At 42.2% G+C, this 23,966-nt stretch overlaps 1 protein-coding gene across 4 annotated transcripts in view; it reads right to left on the reverse strand.

Annotated features, from left to right (window-relative positions):
* Nucleotides 1-23,966, reverse strand: part of chchd6b (coiled-coil-helix-coiled-coil-helix domain containing 6b) — a 48,836-nt gene that overhangs the window by 6,843 nt on the left and 18,027 nt on the right. For all 4 annotated transcript variants that reach the window (XM_079265240.1, XM_079265239.1, XM_079265238.1 and 1 more), the window contains 2 exons: nucleotides 17,983-18,053; nucleotides 9,010-9,145 (listed from right to left, as the gene is read on the reverse strand). In XM_079265240.1, the coding sequence (XP_079121366.1) occupies nucleotides 9,010-9,145; nucleotides 17,983-18,053 (207 nt within the window). The remainder of the gene's footprint in view (nucleotides 1-9,009; nucleotides 9,146-17,982; nucleotides 18,054-23,966) is intronic.

Genomic DNA, 23,966 nt, shown 5'->3' on the forward strand with positions numbered 1-23,966 from the left:
TACTGTAAGAATACGGGGAGCATATTTTGATTACGATATCTGTATTTAAGATTTCAGGGGTTAGCGTATTTCGTTGTGTGTTGCATTATACAATGACAGTCTACAGTTTGCCAAATAAAATAAACTGAAATGAACTTGATGAAATGGTCAATTCGATTTTTTTGGAAGAAGATTATTGGTTTAGATGACTCGAATAATCTGTAAAATAGTCAATAGATTAATCACCAGAAAATGAGTCATAAGTGACAGCCCTGGTCAGCAAGAAGTCGGACGTGTTGGGTAAAACTTACAACAAGAAAACGCAAAACCTTTGTGCCTAGAGAAGGATTTTTGAGGTTATTGCAAGAGCCCAAAAAGTTGCATCCTATTCCATTGATCGCTACTCTTTTAAAGAAAGTTCCTCCAGGCATTCCTAAGACACTGCATTCACCAAACGTAAAACATAATGCCTCTGGCCGCTGCTGTCATAAACTGTGGAGGCATAAAACTAAGCGGTAGGTCATCTCAATAATAATACTGTAGTTTATTTATGGAGAGCAAAAAGGCACACAGTACATCGTGTTGGTATTGGTACAGACGTACAGCAAGTAGCAATCACACAAAAGCTATAATCAGTGTATGCTTGTATTTTATAATGCGGCTATTACCATATACAGAACGTCTGTGTGTGTGTGTGTGTGTGTGTGTGCAGGACCAGATTACTGCTGAATAGAGTGGCTCTGTTATCAGATCTGAGTTAGCAGGCCAGCCAAGGCTCACAGTGGGGCTCACCACCTGCAACTACAGATAGCCATACATGAACTTTATTTATCTTTTGTTTTGTCTCAGTCTCTCCTTTCTATCCCACAGTGGTGATTGATAGATCATCCTCTCCTCTTTCTTCTTCCTTCCATACTTTCTGTCATCCCCTCATCCCCTCCGCTGACATAAACCTCTCCTCTCCTCTACATTCCTCCCATCGTCTCCTCATTCCTACTGTATCTCTCTTTTACAGTTTTCTACTAACCCTTCTTCACTGACAGGCACCCTTAAGCCTCTACCTCCCCTACTTTTCCTCTCTTTCATGGGTCTCCATCCATCCCCCATTGACAGGAACCTTCTATTCGTCTCCCCTCCCTTTAGCTGGAAATGGCAAAATTACTCTTCCTTTCAATCAATTTCTCCACCTGGACACACCAAACAGGTTTGAATGGAGACGTCTTGATTTCTTTTGTTGCTGGGATTTGCTGTGGCAGGAAGACAGAGGAATAGTCTGCCATGACTAAAGACATTCAGTAAGGTTTAACCATTACTTTGGACTGAATGCTGTCTGAGAGGTGCTTAAGATGCTGCTGGCACTACATTTAGAAAAGGACGGCTCCTTAAGAAAACCTTGTTGAGTCAGTTTGTAGTTTAAAGTGTCTGGTGTGGAAAATGTCAACTTAAATGTTTTGAAGAACGGGAGATAGCTCGAGTTTACGTAGACACAGAAGATGCACAGATCCTGACACACACACACACACACACACACACACACACACACACACACACACACACTCTAACGGCACGACTGATGGAGGTGACATTAAGAGAGTAGCACTTAAACGCGGCAGGATCCATCTGCAAACCCATGCACTATAAACTGGCGATCACACACAAACACACAACCACATTTTTTGTTTTTCTTTGTCGTTTGTCACTAAAGCTCTGAGGAACTCAAGATGAGTATTGTTGCCCTTCATAGCTGCATACCTAACTTCAAAGTATACTGGGGTTACAGCTAACAATTATTTACACAATTGATTAATCAAGTCACTGTTTATTTCTTCTGTTAATCATTTTGCATAAACATTGTGGGAAAAATTGTAAAAAGAAAATACCCAACACAAGTTCCCAGAGCCCAAGGTGAGCCCAGAAAGGAGATTTTTCTGTCAATCTAAATATTGATGAATTGAGTCATGTGTACATGAACCAAATTCTTAAATCCAGCCCAAGTCTTCCAACAGCTCCGTGAAAAAGGAAACACCAAAATGTCCTGGCCGTGTAAAACGTAAGTTTTAAAAAGTGCAACACAAACTTCACAAACTTTCTTTTTTCCTCATTTGATGATGTATCACTTCCTAGCTTTGGACCAACAGGCTTGCACGCTGAGACAGAACCAAGCTCCTCCCACCCTCCTGATTGGTGTCACACAATAAAGGTGTGCAAGCTACTGCTTTCATGTGATCCGTACAGTGTAATACATATGGGATTGAAATGTTCCTTATTTCTATAATGCACAGTTTACCAAAGTCACCAGTCAGCAAAACGCTACCTCAGTCCCCAGCAAGAGGATTTTGGTTGTTTGACACTTGCTCTACTGTCTGTTCAAAATAAATGAAAATAAAACAACCTCATGCATAATTTGTTTTGTTCTTCCTCATGTATCGGATTTTCACCGAAATGCTACTCCTAAACTTGGGTATGAACCCAACCGTGTAATCACATTTGCATATTATCAGCCCCCCGCCAGGGCCCTCAACATCCCCCAAGTATATTTTCTACCTTTTTCAATCTGCACTATTTAGAAAGCAACAACTGAGAATAAACAGATCGCTGATTACCTTTAAAAGATATCCCCAAGTACAAAAAGCATCCGTTCCACTTACTGTTTAGCTTCAGCAACGCTCTGGTTCTGCCTCAGCAATCAAGGCAGAACTAGAGCGGCACTTCACCAAACAGGTTGGCTGCAGCACACGCTCACAGATCCGGGTAGACGAACACTGTGTTCAGGAGGCCGACACGTTCAAGTGGGTCAAGTGTGTGGGATACATTAGCAAGCGTTGCGTCAATGCCGTTGGCCGCTGCTCATGGTATTAAATGGAGCTGGAGCCTTTGAGTATTGAGAGAGGGGGGGGGGGGGGGGGTTGACACTTACAGTCAGTGTCGGTTTGTGCTTGAACGTAACTTTGAGGACGGGTGTGTTTTGTTTCGCTGAGGAGGAGGTTGAAAGAGAGGAAAGATGATGGTAAAGGGTGAACTCACAAAGTCTCTCGTGGGCTTACACTCACGCAAACGCACAAATGCAAGCCCACTAACACACACTGTCCTTTCACAATGACCATATACTGATGAAATATAAGATAACGTCAAAAGCAAACAGAGACAAAACCCACAAAGCTTCATGGAACGCAGGGCCTTGGTGAGCTGACATTTACCCTGCATCCTTAACACACACACACACACACACACACACACTCTTAAGGTGACATATGCATGACAATGGCCCAACCAGAGACAGGAGAGGGACAGGGGTGTGTGTGTTTGTGTGTGTGTGTGTGCGTGCCAGGCCATATCCTGAAGCAGCCGTCTTTAATGGATGGCAGAGGGCAGAATGTGTGTGTGTATGTGTGTGCATGCATGAATCATAAAACATAAAAGAACTTTTGAGTGACATATAAGGAAGGCTGTGCCACTGTAGATAGTGAGTTGGGTGGACTTCAAGCGGGAGACAGAAAGAGTGAGATAGATACTCTCGTGATGTTCAGATCAAGACAGAGTGGAGAGAGAAGCAGCCCACGGGCTTCATACGCAGATTGATTGACAAACAGATAGGCTGACAAGGAGGAACAGATATATATATACAGGACGGTAGATATATACAGTAGAGCCCATATGAATAAACTATCGGGAAATGATACAGGTCAGTGTTAGCTGGGCGACAGACAGAATGGACCTGCTGCTGCTGTGACTCATGAACACAAACATGACATGACATGCTGACATGACTTCATGATACAGAAAATACCAGATGCCTATGTGGGAAACATTAGGTTTCAGGCAGACGGATGGTATTAGATAGGTGTTCATTCATGTGCAGAAAGACACAAAAGAGAGGAAGAGAACTAAAACGATTAATTTTGGGGAGAGAAATACAGCATTCTTCCTTTTAATCACAGGGAAGAATGCATCTGCTTGAGAAAAATCCTTAAAAGCACAAACAGAGAACAAAAGAACAGAGCTTTTAAGCTATCGCGAGGTTTCAGCCGGCTCGAAGCTTTGCTGTCTGTTGAGCAGTCATGTTATTGTGGCACAAAGCGGGCTGCATCCAATTACATTGTGTGTCTTTTCTAACTCACCAGCTATTTTATCGACCCATAAAAAGCCAGTTTATTTGGCTTGTTAGTTTAAATAAACTGCCTCTATGTTGGTGTCTTATTGTCGTCCTTCAGCGCAGCAGATTAGTGGATAATACGATAACGTTACAAAATCTGACATCATGTTCGGACATTCGGTTGTTAAATTCTTGGTTTTCTGATGACACAATCAGATGTTTTTCAAAGACTTCCTGAATGCGACAAATCAATAGTTTCCAAAACGTGACATTTTGCCTCGTAATCTTTCACATCGTCACTCGCAGTACTCGATGTAATTACCTAAAAACTTTCTGTTCCCCTTTCGGAACGAACACACAGGCAACTCATTCAGGCAAAGGCAAAACATCCATTACTCACAGTCTCACCCTTAACAAAACGTTTCCTATAGACGTTTTCTATAGAATATCACATTTCATCATGAAATATGATCCAGTGCGCTCTCTCATTACTAAATCTGCAGTGCTTATTGCTCCCTGTTGACCCTTTACTACCTGCAGCCACACTGAAACTTTACCTTGTAAAACTCTCGTCCAAGTGCTCTGCACTGCCAAGCTGCCGGCTCTGTCACATCCATTTATAGACAGGCAGACTGGACAGCTGCCTGTGCGTCCGGAGGGGTCTTAGGACCGCCCACTCATTTCTTTTCATTAAGGCTGAATAAGGGGGAGCCTCCAGCGGCAGCTCCACTCGTCGTCTGCCCCCTCTCTATTTGACCCAATCTCAGCCCTTTGGGTATCACTCCAAAGTGCTATCTGAGTATTCACCATTAACCCGGCATTGCTAATTACTTCCATGAGAAACTAAGAAAGTCGTAAGCTCGAAAACGGAACCTGTTTTATCGACAGAAGTCTTAAAATGTTTTTATCTGTGTAATATATATATTACAGTGACAAGTTCCAATTCAATTTGCTGAAACGAGCGTCGTTTACGTGTGTCGCAGCCACTGCTGCTGTAACTGCTGACCGTGTTGATAAGTGTGTCAAAGTACCACAATTATCTTCCCATTGTTTTCAGAACACCGCCATGCGTCTGTCCCCTTCGCCTCCCACAATGTCTTTTCCTCACATCTCTCCCCCCACGTCCCCCCCCCCCCCCTTCAACTCACCCGTTTCTCAACATTTGAAAACCTCCGGACCAGATCAACACGTGGTGACACTTCAGAGACCCCAAAAGCCTCAATAGCAACATTTCGGGGGTCTTGAATCATAAGGACAATTATTTGGCACTTGCAGTTGTCACTTAAAATGTCTTTAAAAAAAAAGCTTACTAATTTTTTTATACTTCAATATTTTATTAAGGTTTTTTTTGTTGCAAAGAAAAACAAAAACACATCCTAAACAAGTAAATAATACTAATAAACAAGAAATAATACTAGCGATTCATGCATGTATGAGTCTTTGTGCAAAAAATAAATAAATAAATAAATAAAAAAATATATATATTTTTTAATTTATTTTAATGTTTTTTTGTCAGTGGACAATCTTTCAAAGGGAACACCTCATATCTTGGAGTTTGAGGTGATACTGTGTTACGGAAAATAAAAAACGTTTTAATATTTAGTCAACTAAAATGTGCGTCACATCCTATTACGTCGCCGTCAAGCGCCTTCCCCTGCAGGTGGCTCGTCGTGATTGCAGACCCGGTAAGGTTATCAATGGATAAATCCAAAAAAAAGAAAACTCCTGGAAGAAAATAGAAAATAGAGAATTTAATTCTGCGTATTTATTTGCGTTCACTGCCAACAACGCTGGCCTACCTGTATGCTTAATATGTGGCGAGAAATTTGCAAACAACAAAAAAATCGAATGTTGAAAGACACTTTCAGACCAAACACACAGCATGTGCTGAAAAATATCAAGCTGGAGATGCACCAAATATCGCTCCCGCCTCACAGATGACAGCCTGTAGTCCTGTTTGAAGCTCAAAGTCACATCTTACAGCCCTGACACAGAGAAACTCTGCAGCGATGTTCAGAAACAAAAGTCACATTAAACAGGTGAGAACACTATCATTTAATAGGCTATTATCTTGGAGAAAAATATTTATTTTAGATCCTGAACTGATGTAGTTGTGTTTTTATGTTCAGGCGCGACGGTTGATGGCTGTACGTGTCTGAGGAAAGAAGAGGATGACATCACACTGAAATGGACTTTAGTCTTACTTAAATACAAACTGCCTATTTTTATCTTCACTCATTTTAAGATATTAGGCTGCAGCTATATGTTATATTCATTTCAAAGTAAGCAAAGTATATATTTTTTCCACAAACATGGGAAGAGGACCCAAATAGACTTGACTTGTTCCATGTTTGATTCACTTCTGCAGCTATATGTTATATGTATTTCTAAGTTATTTCCCACAACTATGGGGAGGACTCAAGGCCTGCATAGTTCTGTGTTTAGTTCTGTGACCTCAATGTCCTCAATCCTACACATGCCAGTGTATTTTTTTTCTCCTCTTCATGAAAGTTAAAATAGCAATAAAATGTCAATAATTGTCTTTATTCTTGTTCTATTATTTCATAAATACAACGAACTATAGTTTTTGTATATGTAATATAACTACATATAAAACGTATATAAGCTGTGATATCGAATAGCTTTTGCGGCTCCAGACAAATTTTATTTGGTGGAAAATAGAGCAAAATGGCTCTTTGGACAGTAAAGGTTGCTGACCCCTGACCTAAGCGGACCCCCTTTGGACAAATCGGATCCAGTGACTTTCGCGAGAACCTGGATTAAAGCAGGACATTGACGGCAAAGAGAAGAAGCCAAGCCAAGGTCTGTGTGCCCGGTTAGTGCGAGAGGCAAGTGTGTATTCTGTTGCAGGGTGTAGTTGTTGCGTTTTGTGTGTGTGTGTGTGTGTGTGTGTGTGTGTGTTTGGCCACCGGGTATTTCGCACACTGTCTAAATGTATAATAAGGATGCAAACAATTTTTGCGGCAAAGACTTTAAACAACAAACTATAGTTAGATGGTGCCAAACCTACGAGGACCCTCCAGAGCTCCGTGGCTACAGCATCTGGAGCTAATGCGCTGGCTAATGTGACAAAGTGTGCCGTGAAGAGCAGAGAAATAGGCGTTCACTTAGGAAGGGGGACGAATGGAGGATGGGAACTGGTGCTAAAGAGATGGATCAACAATGACAGCAGCATGAAAGACCCACGGAATTGCAGATAATACTCCAGATGTGTGACAGATGTAAAGGATATATTATAGGATGTGCAGTTCAATCGGACACTTCAATGTGACTTCTTCGATGTTTCCACATCTATATCTTGAATCATTTATATGTTTAAGTTTGGGCACGGGATGGAGCACTCGTCTGAAGTCTTAAAGGTCAACCTGAAAATCCAACCGTCTTCAGAAGAGCGAGATTTCATCTGTTAGATTATCCACCAAAACGAAAGGTTAGACGGAGAAGATGTCAGCGATAAAATGTTTTGGATCGAGACTGTTCCTTTCAAAGTGAGACAGCAATCGCGGGGAATTTTAGAATTGTCTGGCTTTAAGGTGACCGAACGTGAGAATACCGTTCCGTCAGTCAACACTTTAGCACAAACAGAGATCTAAAAACACAAGTGTTCCAGAGAGCACTGTAATGTTTGGCTTCTAAACCACTGCCTGGAAAGGACTAGACCTCATTTACCAACGTCAGTCAGATCCACCTTCTGCCTCTCGAGTAGAAGTTGCTCTTCAGAGGATGTGGAAGGCCAGCTCGCTCTGGCTTTCAGGCCACAACACTTTCCCTCACAGACGTTGATGCGTTCGATACACACTGAAGCTTTTCCTTTTCATTCGTTTGACCTTTTACTCTCGCTCTCTGTCTCTTCTCACTCCATTTGTTTTCTCTTCACACTCACTCTGTCAAGGATATGCCTGATTGAATCTGTATTAAACAAGTGCCTCAAAAGAAAAACAGCTTGCCTTTACTCTGCACTTTACTCTGCACTTTACTCTGACACTTACAATCTAAATTTATACAACACATGCTCACAAAACCCACGTACAAATACACAGTTTTCCCCTCAAAGAGCACCATCCCACTAGCAAATGGATCTTTTGAACCAGTTTAAAAAAGTCTGATTGCTTGTATTGTGAGCCTTTGCTTCGCTTTTATCGACCGTTTAAACTGCCAACTTCACCAATTGTTGTTTTTGTTCCTTTTATCTACTTTGGAGCAGTATCAGTGCGTTTTGTGCGATAATAACGTGCAAATTGCATCCAGTCATTATTGTTTTTTTTGATGGAGAAATTGGGTAAAATAAGCACTTAGTAGATAAGCGTCGGGTCTGAACAGTATTCGCGAAAGTATCAGCAGAAAGCAGAATGCATTTCAAAGAGCTGACTGCCCAAACTGATTTTGAATACACTAATAACGGTGTAATCTTCCTATCAGAAAGTTCCAAAACACGGCGCACGCCGGGTGACTTATAAATCCGCTCAATAAGCATGTGTCATTGATTTAGCGTCCTATCTGAAGTGTGGAAGTAACCCAACATGCAGATTACAGCTCTCAGAAATGAACTGATCCCGTATCAGGACTGAAAGGATTATTGGTCCCTTCACCTTTTTGTTCCACCGTCACTGTCACTGCCAAGCTCCTTCCAGGTCTCACTAATTACCTGATATCCTCTTATTTTTTTTAGAAAGGGAAACTAATTAAAAAAATATGATCTGAAAGGGAAAAGGAGCTCCTCCAAGTACTCTGGCCAAGTGTGTTACTCAAAGGGAATGTGGAAGGAGTGATTATGGTAATAACTAAACAATGGGAATGGGAAATTGATTGAAAGTAGAGATGTGTGGAGTTACCCGTCACACACATACACATGTATACAGCAGACTAGTACACCAACGCTCTCCCACACCCACATACAGTGTGTAGCCCTCGCCCACCTTCTTGCATTGCTGGACACAGGTCATGTACTGTCTGGCCAGGATGGAGCAGCGCAGGGTCTGCTGCGGATTGTCTCTGTAGCACTGGAGCACCCGGGCCTGCAGCTCACCGCACACAGACGCAGTCTGCCGAGGGCTACGAGGAAACAGGGAGGAGAGTCAGTGGGACGAGAACGCCGACAACGTCTTCAGTCACTGTGTGCGCTCAAACCTCCTGGCTACAATTAACATGTTATCTCTGACGGTTGATTGGATTGCATAAAATTGCTCAGTGTTGACAAAAAACATCCACAAAGATCACTGATTGATTCGTATTATCCACAGTTTACTTATTGTCAGATATTGAGCACGGCTGTTTGTAAGCATGTGATTCAGTAGAGCTGAATCACATGCTTGCTTGTAAGAATCACATTTCAAGTAATTCTTATGTTTCATCTTCCTTTTAACATAGCATTTCAGATTAATGCTATATGACTTCTTTTGGAAGTAAGAGTGACACATTATACCTTTTTAATAAAAGAAAACAGCATGAAGGAAATTCTCCATCAATCTGTTCTGAATTCTGTTCTCTTTAAAGCTCATCACATTCGATAGCTGGAGCAGTAAACTCCTCTTCCTGATATGAACCTGCTTCTTCTTCTCACTGTCATAGCTTTAACTTTAATTCTCAATAAACGTCGAGCTGAGATCAGACGTGGCCATGATAGGAGCGTAAAAGTGACATGATCAGACAGATTATAAACAGCCATGAAACTAAGATCTAGGTTGTAAAAAATAAATAAATAGAAGTATCCCTTAATGTTCAGTCAAAGCACTGTAAAGCAGTAACATATGTCAACCACTATGCTAAGATAACATTAGCTAAGCTGCAGTACAGTATAAACCTAACTTCAGACTCTGATACTGATGAAAACATACAGTGGGGGTCATTGTTTCTTTGAGAAAATACATTAAAAAAACAATTACTACCAACACTAAATAAGTCAATATATTTTACTGTAATTGCCAAATTAAAATTTAAGTTTGTGCAAATAACAAATGTCAGAAAATAGGTCCGCGTGACTTAACGTTACCTAGTCCACCACAGTATGAGCAGCACCGTCTGTGTGATGTCATTAAATCTCATGAAGAGCAAAACAAAATAAGAATACTAGAGTGTTTACGGTTTGTTTTCGTCACAGTTGGAGAGGCTAAGATAGTTTCAAAGGCTTCAAGGTGCAGCCTGTGGAGAAAGATGAATTATGCATCGACAAAGCAGCTTACGAGTCAAAGTCAAACTTTCTCTTTTCTTTTTATCTGACTAACACATACAGTACATGTGGGTGCAGACAAAAGCACACAATCAGTACACGCACACACACACACACAGGTAGTGAATGCTAATCCTACATGAGGGTAATCCTTGAGTGCTCTGTTGCATGTAGTAATTTACCTGCTGTTGTGACAGAACTCGTAACGGGAAGGATTGGGATATGGATATGTACACGTGCACGCACAGAGACACCTTGTCATTCACAGTACTGCATTTTGTACAACCTCTCATATGCACACTCAGTCCACTAGCAATAGAACAGAACAGAACAAAACAGAATAGAACACAGTAGAACAGAATACAGTATATGGAACATAACAAAATAGAAGATAATATAACAGAATAGATCAGAATATAATAGCACAAAACAGAATACAACGCAACAGGATAGAATAGAAAAAACTGGATATAACTGAACAAAATAGAATTGAACCGAACACGGTGAGCCCATTAAGTAGATCATAAATCATACATGGTCTTTTTTGCTTTTACTCAACTTTCATGGAATTATAGAACATCTAAATGAATTCTCATTCGTTACAACTTTGATTAAGTTGAGATTGTTTTGTCAGCTGCTGTTACCGAGGTCAATAATGAACTTCACCTCAACTAGAATAGAATAGAGGTCCTCTCCCTCTGTGTGCACGCTATGTGCAACACTAGACAAGACTGAAAAAGAGGGAAAGAGGGAGAACTAGAGTTCAATGTGACGAGGAGAGGCGTGGCTTCCTTTAACATGATGGGGCATGCCGATTTATTTTGGGCAGCTGACCACCTGACATTCACATACGCAATCATGCGCACACACACACACACACAACAAAAACACACGCACACACACACTGCCCTCATGACATCCCTCAAAGCAATTCCAGAATCATGCACATTCGATTGAGCTCAGTAGTCTCTGCCTTCACTGACAAACGCACACAATCAATTTGTGTGCGTGCGTTTGAACTGTGCCTCGTAAATACGCTGCACGTGTGTGAGATTAACTACACACGGAGGACTGGGGGGAGAAATTCCTCCGCAGTGGTATGTGTATGGTGTAGTCCGAATGTGTGTGTTGTGTGTGTGCAGTGAAGGGTAGAGCGACAGGATTAAATAAATCACTGGCAGAGAGAATATTCATGAATAGAGAAGTGAATGCAACCTGAGAGAGAGAGAGACAGCGACTTATTGAATGATAAATAAGCGTAGACAAACAGTAACCCATGGCAACCATCACAATCTGCATTTTACCGTTGCCCCGCCCCTCTGTGCTCAGGAGGACAGTTGAATATTGGTGCACATTGCGTAACGTTTGGCCAACAGATCATGTAGCTGGGACTCTGGCGAGGTGTTATCGTGGTCTGTATAAATCACTCGCTGATGTTAATAAGAGCAACAAACATTAACGCAAGCTGGACACTTCTGAGGTGTGTTGGTATCATTAAAATACTTCATTATTATGAGAAATGCGAGTTTGAAAACAGAGGATTTGCCACAGTCAGCTCTTGAGAACAAATAATTTGTATTGTTGCACAAAAAAAAATGGAGATGGGAGTTGTTGTGTTGGTCACTTTAAAATCCGTCGGCAAGAGTTTCAATCACATGATTACAATTCCACGACCGGCTGATGTTTGACTGCACCGTGACAGCTGGTCGGCATTCTGAACCACTCACTAAGAGTAGGAGATAACCACAACAATAGCCCAAAGGTATTAACTCCAGCTCAAATAGGAAAGAAAAAAAAGATTCTCAATTCAACAATAGAAACTTTCTGATGGTGTTTTAATAATGGAATCTGAAGCAGAAAATTGCCTCCGCTAATCTCCACCAACTGCTTCGTTTGACTGGAATTAAAGGTGAGCTCTTATTAGAAAAAACATTTGCCGCCCCAGCTAGTTTGATAGCCAACTTTTGCAGGGAGAAGAAGCAAAAAACAACGCTGTCATTTCTTTCCGCCTGTGACGCTTTGCATAAATACGTGTGCGAGTAGGGGCAGAAAGATTAGGTTCAAATTGTATTTCATTACTTTTTTTTGGTCTCACCTTGGCAGTGTGTGGTTTTCATGACGAGAGCTCAAGTTGTGAGTTGCTGCAAAGCGTGACATTAGGGAATAAAGCAATATAGAAGGAAAAGGAGAAATCGTACGGGCGTAGCATTTTATTATTCCCTCTGTGTCTTAGTGTGTGTGTGTGTGTGTGTGTGTGTGTGTGTGTGTGTGTGAACAGTTATTAATGCATGATGACAAGGATTTGGGTCCTTTTAAAGCAGCAGCCATGGCATTGTACTTTTGGATTCCATGTCACTGCCGGGGTGAGATCAAGAAGAATAACAGAGCATGCATCGGATATTGTTAGAGGCTTTGTAAAGCTTTTATGATGCTACCATCCATACCATAACATCCATACCATAACATCACATTTCAACCGGCAGAACTCTTACTGTCACAATCACATCCAATGAGAACTACAGACGGATCATAAAGACCGTTAAAAGGTCCGTCTGAGGACTGACGGACCTCAGAAGATTATTTTGGTCGTCCTAATAATCACTTATCATACACCCTAAAAGACCCTCACAAAGGGAAATCTTAAGTCCACCAAAACGCGTACGTCTGAAATAGGAACAGCAATCAAAAACAACTACCAGCCGCGAGCTGACGACAGACAGAACTCTGTGCGTATCTGCTGACAGCTGGAGTGCTGAAGGGAGATAGGAACGTAGGAACGTATAGTCTCTCCGTTAGCCCAGCTGATTGATCCCCACCAAACTCACTTTGCGGGAGTATAGGGAGGGAGCGATGGGAGGGGATAAGGACAGTGTTCCATTAAAACAGGTGACACGCGGGAACAAGATAAGGGGCACATGTGCACGTGTGTTACATCTCACCGCTGATAGCTTTTCAATCAGCAGACCTCGCGGTTGGACGAATCACTCCAGTTGCGGGCGATGTGGGGTGAGACGCGCTCTCTGGAGCGTTTCGCTGCCACCACCTTCCATCGCTAGCCTTTTCTATCATCAACTAGTTCAACTCCGGTTTTGTGTCTTTTATTTTGAAGGCCCTTTTCTTTTAATAACAACTTCAGTTATTAGTAATCTGTTACTCTGGCTCTCATCGAGGGAAACTGCATTACGTACAACCTGCTGCATGTCACACTGCTCGCCTCAGTGAGTGTTAGGTATTCTACTGTATTTCAAATGTGCTGTCCCTTTGTGTTACTGTATATATGAGAGGTCCTGTTATTCTTGTCCTCTGTGCCAATATGTATCTATTATTACATTGATACTCCATTACCCCAGATCCTTACATCACAAATAGTTGTTTCTGCTATTCTAATGCTCTAAAATTAGCATTTAGCATCTTAAAAGGTGGTATGAACGCAATGTCCACAGTTTGATTCCCATGCTTCATGTCTCTAAACTGTGACGGGATGAAAATCTGTTAATTGATGCAGCAGTGAAAAATTGTAACGTGAATTTACACGTGCTTGTCTTCTCACATATATCTACTGTAACTGCACAGACCAACTCTGAACTGTCTGTGGTTATTTTGCAGGATTGTTTGTGTGTAGGTGTTTCTATATATATATATATATATATATATATATATATATATATAGAAAAGTGACTGCAGCCTTCTGTCTTGATGGTAAATCTTTGTAATGACTCGGAGTCTTCTACCTTGTGGGCCACAGAGATCCTTACAGTTCGCTACCTGTCTGTTTCACTAATTGGACACGCTACACACACACGCGCACGCACACACGCACACACACACACGCACACACACACACAGAATAAAGTAGATATAACAAACCCACATGAAAGAAGGCTTTTAACCACAAACTGTCAGCAGTTACTTCACGGTGAATCCTCACAGACACATCCACCTGAGGTTCCCTTAGGTTCTGTCTTTGCTAACACTTTGAGGGTAACAAGTTTTTTTTAAGAGGATTAATGTATTTTTTAGATTCTAAGGTAAGCTAAGCTGTAATGTTGTGGGTCTCTTGGGCGAGGTGTTTTTGTGGAATCTGGGTAGTCTGATACCCCGAGGCAAGGCTAATGGATACACTTTTCTAAAAGGCCCCATGCAGTTGGGCAAGGAAAGTAGAAAACAGCACGAAATAACATTTTACTGCTCAGCGTGTCCCCACTCGAGGATAATGTTCGAGAGAGTGTGACCTGTCCAGGGTAGGAAAAGGGAGGCAATAACCTGAGAGGCTTCCTTCCACCCTGCAATCAACACAGTGCCCTCCTCAGGTGTGAGAGGCAGCTTTTAGCTTCAACTTTTGCACTCAAACTATTCGGAAGAGGTTCGGAATCACAGCTAGGAATTAGCGGCCAAAGTGGGACCACCACAACTGTCAATAAACAATGAAATGACGAGAAGGAGTTTGTGACGGTGAAAAGCGCTGTACCTGAAAGACGCTTCTAGGGAAGCTGTGAATTAGCAGCAGCTATAAATGCTGCGATACATCGCATTGAATAATTGTTGTGCAACTCTGTGTATTATATATGTGTCCCTATCAAAGAAACATTAAATGAATGAATAAATGTCTTCCTCTGCTTTTCCTCCTGGTGAATCTGCTGGCCTTAACCACTGCACACAGAAACCCCCCATCCCCTCCTCCACCACTGAATAATGTGCTGTGGCTGAGTCTGATCTTTAAAACAATCTATTCCATTTCATTCCTTAAAATATGCATATTCTATTTCTTTCTTTCAGCAATTCACTCTTAAATGATCTCTTCATAATTACAGGATTATAGAGTCCTGACTTTTTCACTCCTTATTTAGGTACCCATCATTCTGCTGCCGTCATTAATTCCACCAAACTATACAGAAGAAGAAGAGGGAAGAATCACGAGTCACCTGCCTTTGAAATCACTACTCTTCATTCTCATACCTACAGAAGACATGAAGACAGAAGAGGATCGAAGCTCCTAGAAAAAGATGCTGAGGACAATAAATAAAAGACAAAATTACAAGCGTGGGCAGAGGAAGAACAACTATAATAATAATAATAATGTATTTTATTTGTAACGCACTTTTCATTTTTTTTTTTTTTATCTCAGAGTGCCACAGAGCCAGTACATAGTAAAAACATGGTAAAACTATGAGTGAGATCGAAAAAATATTGTATAATTAAGAAAATGAGACGATAAGAGAGCGATTCATAAGTTGGGACAGAGAGGAATACAAAGACAGAAGAAAAAGACATAGTCTGTTGGACTGTGTTCTCCCCCCCTCCAGCAGTGGGTAAATAGAATAATTACGGAGTGGTCAGTGTAGTGTGAAATGACAGCGTGACCACGGCACAATGAAACGCTGCCCAAATGCTGACAGAACATGACGAGCACGTGGCTGCTTGAATACAAAGTGTGCCTGCGTGTGTGGCAGAGATAGAAAAACGGAAAAAAGGGGAGAGAAGTGTTGTGCGAGCACAAAAATAATCAGCGACACATTGTGGCAGGACAAAATGTGCTTCTTTTGGCAATCTCGTGCAGAACTGATCTTCTAACCTCTTCCATGCAGAGATGGACAATAGCAAAATTCCAGCGAATGTAATAATTTGGACAAAATTTGGGACTTGAATTGCATGCTGTTAAATTCAACGGACCAGGTGGAAGGAGACGGCGGGATGAGGTCACTGCCCATCATACAATGCAAAGCGAGCAAAAAGCACCAAGCGTCTGCTGTTTCCTCTGGCTGCTTCCAGGAAAGCACGAGTCTGCGCGCTGCTACAGTACAATACTGACGTACTAGTAACATTCACACATTTACTTCTCGGACAGCTTTGTTTGGTATACTTCCTTTGCATGCGAGTTTAAATAATAAAGTGAGGGATGCCATGCGACTAGGTACAGCGCCTTAACAAAGCCTAATAATGCAAAGTAACAAACTCGTGTTGCACTACTATGAAGTGACACTATACTGCTGACTTTCTTTCATTTCCCACCGTGTGTACAGAGAGTTTGTTGAGAATGAATTCCGGCCTCTGTGCTGCTATCGTTTCAGATATTGCTATTAAAATATCAATGCAAAACTTTCTAATTAACCCCAATATGAAATTATTACTGTTGAGCAGGGAGATTGTTCACTTTCCTGTCGTGTTTTTTATGTTCCTGGTGAATCTCATTAGACTTGGATACATACTACGCTGCTGGCAGCAGAGGGGGAAATAGCTAACTACAATAACTATGTGCAACTTTTACAGGTTTCTGAACTGAAGTTAGCGGTAGGGTAAAAAAAGCAAACAAAGGCTTTATGTGTTAATGGGAACTAAAAGGTGAGGAATGAGCAAATGAGTATCACATGAAAAAAGAGATAGATCTGAATTAATCAGCCATCTTTCATCATTTTTGCAATAATCATTGTCAAGAGGGAACATGAATGGCTTTCTGACTAAATTGGATTCACAGAGCCTCCTCTGCTCTCTCTCCTTCCTAAAAAGAGGTAAGAATGGCTGTTAAAGAGGGACTCTGACACGCTTTTTGACAGCAGGCAGGTGAAGTCTGAAGAGGAGCACTCCTGCCATTTAAAAAGGCCAAGTCGTCCATAATCTATCGCCATGATGACCAAGCTGCTGGTGGCGACAGGACACATGAGAATATTGACACGCATCATTGTCGAAAATAATAAGAAAGGCGGGGATGTTAATAATCATAATACACGTTGGAGAGTGGGGCGAGATACCCAACATGCCACCACAGTCTATACACATGTAAATACTGCGCTCATTACAACACAGGACGCATATTCCAAAGCAGCGAATCGACTTCACACAACTCAAGTCGTCTGTTTGAGCACTAGAGAGAATACAATGAAACAACCAAGACAATGATACTCTGGTATATTTCAGTTCTCTTTGCCGGGTCTAATTTAAAAAGCATAAAATAGATAAAGAAAGCAGAAGACTGAACAGAACTAACATAAGCAGCCATTGTTAATGCTCTGTTTTATCCATTAGGCTATTATAGTGCCAGTCTCAGAAATGATGCAAAAAGAACCCATGTTAATATGGGTCAAAATCAATCCAATATCTTCTATTATCTGAGAAGATAATTGTTGTACTTGGAGAGACCACCGAACAGAAGCAAGTGAAATAGATGAAAGTACTATGAATAAATACTTATCGCCTGAATATCTAGGTCGTTTTGTTATAATATGCATGTTATGACAAAATCACATGATGAAAACTTAAAAATATGTTCATCACATTGTTTGAAATACTTGAATCAATAAATCTAAATCCTACATTTTCTCAAGTATTAAAAGTGAGCAGTGACGGATGTCAGAAGTATTTAACTTGTCTAGTGAGCCCTGATACAATGATGTGAGAAATGTGTTCCAATAATATTACACGAGAGTCGAGAAGTGATAATTGTGTGGACATCCTGCTCGTCAGGGTCGGTCTCTCTCTGTCCTCCACTGTGCCGAGGTTTGCGGTGCTTTTTTCTCTCCTAATTTGTCATACAATGTCTGCCTTGAATTTAGATGTGCACGGTTAGCACTAATATGTTACTTACAGGCACATTCAATCATTCAACTGCTTAAGCCTATGATAGGCTCGTAAAAAGCATTCTGAGGCAGTAAGCAGCAACAACGTAATGAGGACACTGAACGGTTCATTCCACAGAAAATGGTGTTGCAAAGTAATTCACAGTATTTACCGGATGTGGGCCTCCGCTTTAGTCGCTGCCTCGTTGTACTGCTCTGCCGTCTGCTTGTAGTTGTCACGGTTCTGGAGGCAAAGAGACAAAGATACAAAGAGACAAAGAGACAAAGGTGAAAATCCATTCAGTGGTATTGAAGCTCTGAAGAAGTTGCACTTCACTTTACATTGATAACATCAAGTTGCTCAGCCAAGTGTTGCTTTTGATTAGGGCTTTAACATTGTCAACTTTTTACATCACATCATTGCAAAACATACAAAAACACGATTGTCTAAGTGCTTAAATCAAGTCCCGTGAATTAGAGCTCAACGACCTGCATCATCTAGTTGACATCACCACACTGTTACAGCTTCAATTCAAGCTCCAACAAGCCAACGACGATGAGAAATAAAGCATAAAGCACCACGACAAATGTCACATTTGTTAAAATAGTGACCTTTGAGTGTTACAGCGCTGCGTACAAATTTGAACACTGATAGCATGTTGGTACTCCATAACGTTTTATTTCATTCAAGAAACGCTGGCGTTTAAACAAGCAATCGCTGCACAGGTGGCCAGAGGGCAAGGTCACATAACGCACACCTCTACAACAGTAATCAGTGGTCACGGGGTTAACTATCCTGCATCGACCAGGAAGCACAGAGCTGCACTGACTAGGAAGATATCAAGAGTATCAGTCGTCTGAAATGCCCCCAAACACCAGGCGAATCGCTCTCTCTCTCTCTTACACACTCACTGCGCAGTAATCACCATTTTAAACCAATAACCACAGCGCTCTCGCTTTTACTAAATTATTCCCTATATTCCCAACAGATGAGGTGATAGGAGAGGAAGATAATTGAAGTGACTGAGCAGGGAAAGAGATGGGATCAAACACAAACCCTCCTCCACAATCCCTGGCCCCTCTACTCCTCCAGTGCCCCCGAGTCATTTTCATATCTCATTATTTCACGCTGATCCGCAGACATGCTTCTCCTGTCTGGTGTTGGAAAAGACTCAAGTAGTGTCGTAGCCGTCTTCTTCCTTAATCCTATCTGCTACGATGCACTACAATGTAATTATCTGCGCCTCGATCCTTTCCTTTCCTCTTCTTTAAAGAGAAGACAGTGAAGTATAAGTCATGACTCTGGTATGAAGGAAACCCAATCAGCGCTGCGGTATCCGCCCAGTTCAGTTCAATTACAGTCATCCCAGAAACCGCTGCAGTCGACTGAAGAAATACGGCAAAATGAAGAGTTGCTTCTGTGAGAGGACTTAGAAAAACTCATCCATACTTTGCCATGTTTGTGGCTTTGGTAAAAGAAAAATGACATCACCATTTACTGCCTAAAATGTTCTGACTGGTTCGGAAACAGACATTTTAGCACCTATTAGAATCACTGAAAATAAATTCAGCCATCTGAAACCAGTCGATTAGAAAAGAAAGAACTAAATGTGTCCAACTACAGTTAAAATGTCTTATGTCTTCTGAATTTGTGTCCCGTTTTGGTTGTCGTGATAATTCACAATTCCATCGCTAGGTATGAGATTTGTATCCCTGCCAGCTGTGTTATAGTGGATTTTCCAGGACAGGACTCAGGATTTCACTCTTCTTGCTGTTAAGTCTCCCAATTGCAGAAATGTGGTCGAGGTTTAAACACCACACCTTGACTGCAGCTCCGAAGAGATGAAGCACACTTCATCCAATCATCGTGTACCTTTGGAATGAAAGACAGTTCCAGGCCTCAGAGCCCCTGCGCCGCTGGTTTCTTTAATCTACTAATCTAAGCATTAGACAAAGAAAAATACCTTGAAATCAAGTCGTGGATTTATAGACATTAAAGAGAAAGTAGGTCTCACTTCATGCTGAAGAAGAGTTAATACAGGACGGACTCCCTGGGAGTTTGGAGTAAGAAGTTAGCCACATTTTAGCGTCTTAGCCTTTAGCCTCAGGTCGAGGGCTCAGTGGGTACACTCAACAGAGGAAAGCTGCGCTGAAACTTGAAAGTCTGTTTGCCTTGTGGGACATCCAGTGTTGGCGCAAAGTCTCCACAGGGGCGTAAACCCATGAGTGCCTGAGATTATGCAGGACACAGAGAGCAGGGCACCAGCAAGAAGATGGTTTAAAGGTAAAGTGAACTTCTCCCTGGTGAGACCACGGCTCCATGTTGTGGGTTTGGTGGGGTCAGGCAGGAGCTAACGTAGTGCCTCCCACTAGAGGATAAACATTTAGCAACGTTAGCATGGTGGGAAGCCAATGAGGAATCTTCTCTTTTACGTTTTTTACTTCCAAGGCCAAGAGAGCGCTAGCTAGAGGACGGAATGTAGTAAACGGAGAATTGGGTGATTTAAAGTGTAAAAATCTTTAAAAAACAACGACTAATGCACTTATGTTAAATAAGAACATCTGGTTTTAACAGCACAAATCGCAGCTTAAGTATAAAAAAAATGCCTAAAACAGATGAAATTGGAAAATACACATGTATTGATTCATATATATGCTCATACCTTAGGTAACGGATGCACTACACCATCCTCTATGTTTATGCAGCTCTCATCCATAATAAACCATAAAAATCATAGAATTCCTGTGATGTAATCCAATGCATTGGTAACTAAATGTTTAACTGGGAAAATTGCCACGACTGCTTGAAATCAGTGCTTTGCAAATATAAAATGTTCCCCTCCTCACCTGGTTTGGTAAAACATGTCCAGATATCGGTAAATATTGTCTGTGCCATGAGCCGAGTCCACCATTAGAAAGCAAGCTTGTAAATCATGTGTTCTGGAGAGATTCTCAGGAATCTCTTCTAAATGGGAACCAATCGTGTCTCCTCTCAAACAAACATACAAACGCACACTTATAGTCAAACAACTCTATTCTTTTATCCGTGGTCAGTTGGATCGTTATGGGAGGGATGTTGTGGCAGAAGTTAGTGATACAACTACATCGTCTCTGGTCTTGGCATTACAACGTTGTAATATGGGTAAAATGAGGAGACATGAGTTGTAAATGTAGTGTTTGGATGGTTGGGGGGGGTGTTGTTGTTTTTGTGTCTGTTGACAGAATAGGCCCAGAGCAAGAGCCCCAGCTCAGCTCTCATGAAGCCGGAGAAGTGGCAGCACTATCACTGGCACGCATGCTCTGAGCTCTTCCCAGTCGTTTCGCACCCATGGGGACAAAAGCCCGATGTGGAGAGACAGAAAGAGAGGGGTGATAACCCTCAATGAGGGGGGGAAGCAAGGTTTTTGGGGGGTGTTGGAAAAGACTCATGACGGGGATTAGTGCGGGTGCATGCATCCTGCGGGTGTGTGTAAGCTTGCATACATGCAGGTGTGTGACTAAATCTGTGTTTGTATATGAATGCTCGTGTTCAGATGATCCTTGTATGCACACTCTTCCAGCAGGTGTGGATTGAGATGGGCTGATGTCAGGATTTTGAGGGAGGGGTGGTTTTTACGCTCCGCGCTTGGACGAAGGCGGATTAATTTCTTCCTTTTTTCTTTCGGAGGCAGCAGTCGACTAGGGGGACGGGGGATTAAAAAGTGGTGAATTTTAAACTGAGACTTCTTTACAGAGTCACAGGATATGTTGCCACAGGGAGACGGATATACTCCACCTGTACACTGGGAAGAGATTAGGGAGGCATCCACAAATAAATAGGGTGGAAAGGATTGGGAGTGAGGGGAAGTTGAGAATGCGCTGGTATGTTTGGGGGGAGGGGGGGGGGGTGTTTGAGTCTTTTAGTGTGCGAACCTGCATATGTGTGGGAGAGGGGAAATGCAAAGTTGTGCTGTGGATTGGCCTCTCGATCACAATTACTTCTGAAGTGACAGCATACACACAAAGCTGTCACAATAAACACACACACACACACACACACACACACACACACGCATTTGTGTCAGTAGTGGATTCTAACAACGTCCACAGCCTTTGGACAAACACAACAGTCTGTTATCGTCATTCAGCCCTTAAGCAAACTGGACACCAGAGCGTATTTGTGTGTGTTTTCATACAGGTAATTAACCACACACACACACACACATACACACACTCTCTCTCTCTCTCTCTCTCTCTCTCTCTCTCTCTCTCTCTCTATTAGCCTGTTAGAAGAGGCTGCTGCTAAGCCCAAGTAAAATGTTGATTCAGGGGACGATCACACAGCAATTACCAGTGGATTCTCCTTCTAATCTCGCTGCTATTGCCTTTGGCTTAAATCTCTGCCTCAGATCATCAACACAACTGCATGCGGATGAGTGTCTGCTTGTGCACGTGTGCTTTTATGTGCCAAAACAACAGAGCGGTAGGAACGAGCTCTGACCTGCGAGATTCTCCGAGAATAAAAGCGCAGACTGATATTCAAATGCAGACAACGGCGTTCAACACCGTTAAATCTTTTGGCATGCAATATTGGAACACAGAGCAGTCTTTCACATGCTTGGATCATAATGTATGTGAAAGGTGAGACATATTACTGTTTCAAGTTGTGACTGACACAGGTCATATATATAAATGTGAAACACAATGCAACGTTTAAGTGGCCATTTATTTCAGCCCAAACTAGTATTTGCCACAGGTATGAGGGAGTGAAAGGAAAGGAAAAATAGGCCGGGGTAAAGGAAAAAAGATGGCATGAAAGGAGGCCTGGATGAATGGAGTGCGAGATTGGAAAATGAAGGAAGAGAAGGAGGGAGATGGACGCCGGCTCAGGATAGACTGTTTAATGCACAGTCCATATAGCCTCTTTATCTATCGCTCTCAGTCCCTCTCTTTCTCACTCCCTCATCCGCATGCAGGTCAGCTGCGAGCAAGTGAGGGGTGGAGAAAAAAAAAAAAGGCGATAGAAAAAGGCGACTGCGGCAGAGAAAGATAGAGCATCCTCCACTCGTCTGCCAATCAGTCTCTTCCGTCAAGCATTGCAGCGCGCGCTGCTCGCTGCACGGTGTGCAGGGGCCCTTCCATTTAACTCGGCATGTAAAAGGTTTTCTCAGAGGCCTAAAGGAGGCGAGTGCCAGGGACTAGATAAGGTCCCCCCCGTCTGCCTGATGGGGCCCCGCCGGATGGAGGGCGAGACAGGGGAGAGGGATGGGGGGGGGGGGGGGGGGGGAGTCAAGTCCCAAAGAGTGTCTACTGAATACTGGAGGGAGAGAGACACAGGATGGGGATTGAAGGATGAGGGAGGAAGGAGAGTGTACGTGTGTGTGTGTACATTTCCTCCTGTTTGCCTTCCTGCATCTGCTTTTTTCAGTTATTATGTATCCTTAATAACATCTATTACATCTTACTTTCTTTGGTCATTTGGTGTTAATCTGAGAGTTTCATTCCTTTCTTTACTTCACTTGCACTTCACTCTGTAATTTCCCTCTCCCTCTCCCGCCTCTTGTCCTTTCCGTCCACTCCTAAAAGCATAACGCACTTTTTCCTGTCCTAAAAATCACACACCAATACCAACCTCGCTTCTCTCAAAGTCAAGCCACATTTATCAAACCGCTGTGCTTGTGGCTTTTTACAGGGCGCAAAAATATCAACCACACATTAGCGCTTAAATGGAAGGAACACAGGTCATAATTTCTTAAAAGCACCCAACAAACATTTCAAAAAAAAAAAAAAAAAGAGACAACAGGGTTCCTGGCTAAAGGACACAGTGATGAGAAAAGCACAGTACATTAGATTAGACAACGCTGTGAAACCTCTCGAGTGCTCACAACAGTGAGTCTGCCCGCTGAAACTTTCAATTCATTTACATTTCGACATTGGTATGCGGGCTCCACATTTCCAAGAGTGTCTTGTTTCTCAACATGATTTTACTCCCCAAGGAGAGTGAGCAATACGTCGCGTCAAGACGAGTTGTGATATTCCCGATGTGTGAAGACTTCTTTTCAGTGAGAGCCTACAGTATCTGGTTTGGGAGGTCTCCTGTTAAGCACGTCAACATGAGGGCTAAAAGGGCTCGCATCATGCTCTCTGAACCCCCCCGACAAGAAAAATAATGATTTGA

The sequence above is a fragment of the Melanostigma gelatinosum genome, assembly GCF_949748355.1.
Source record: "Melanostigma gelatinosum genome assembly, chromosome: 3".
Lineage (NCBI taxonomy): Eukaryota > Metazoa > Chordata > Actinopteri > Perciformes > Zoarcidae > Melanostigma > Melanostigma gelatinosum.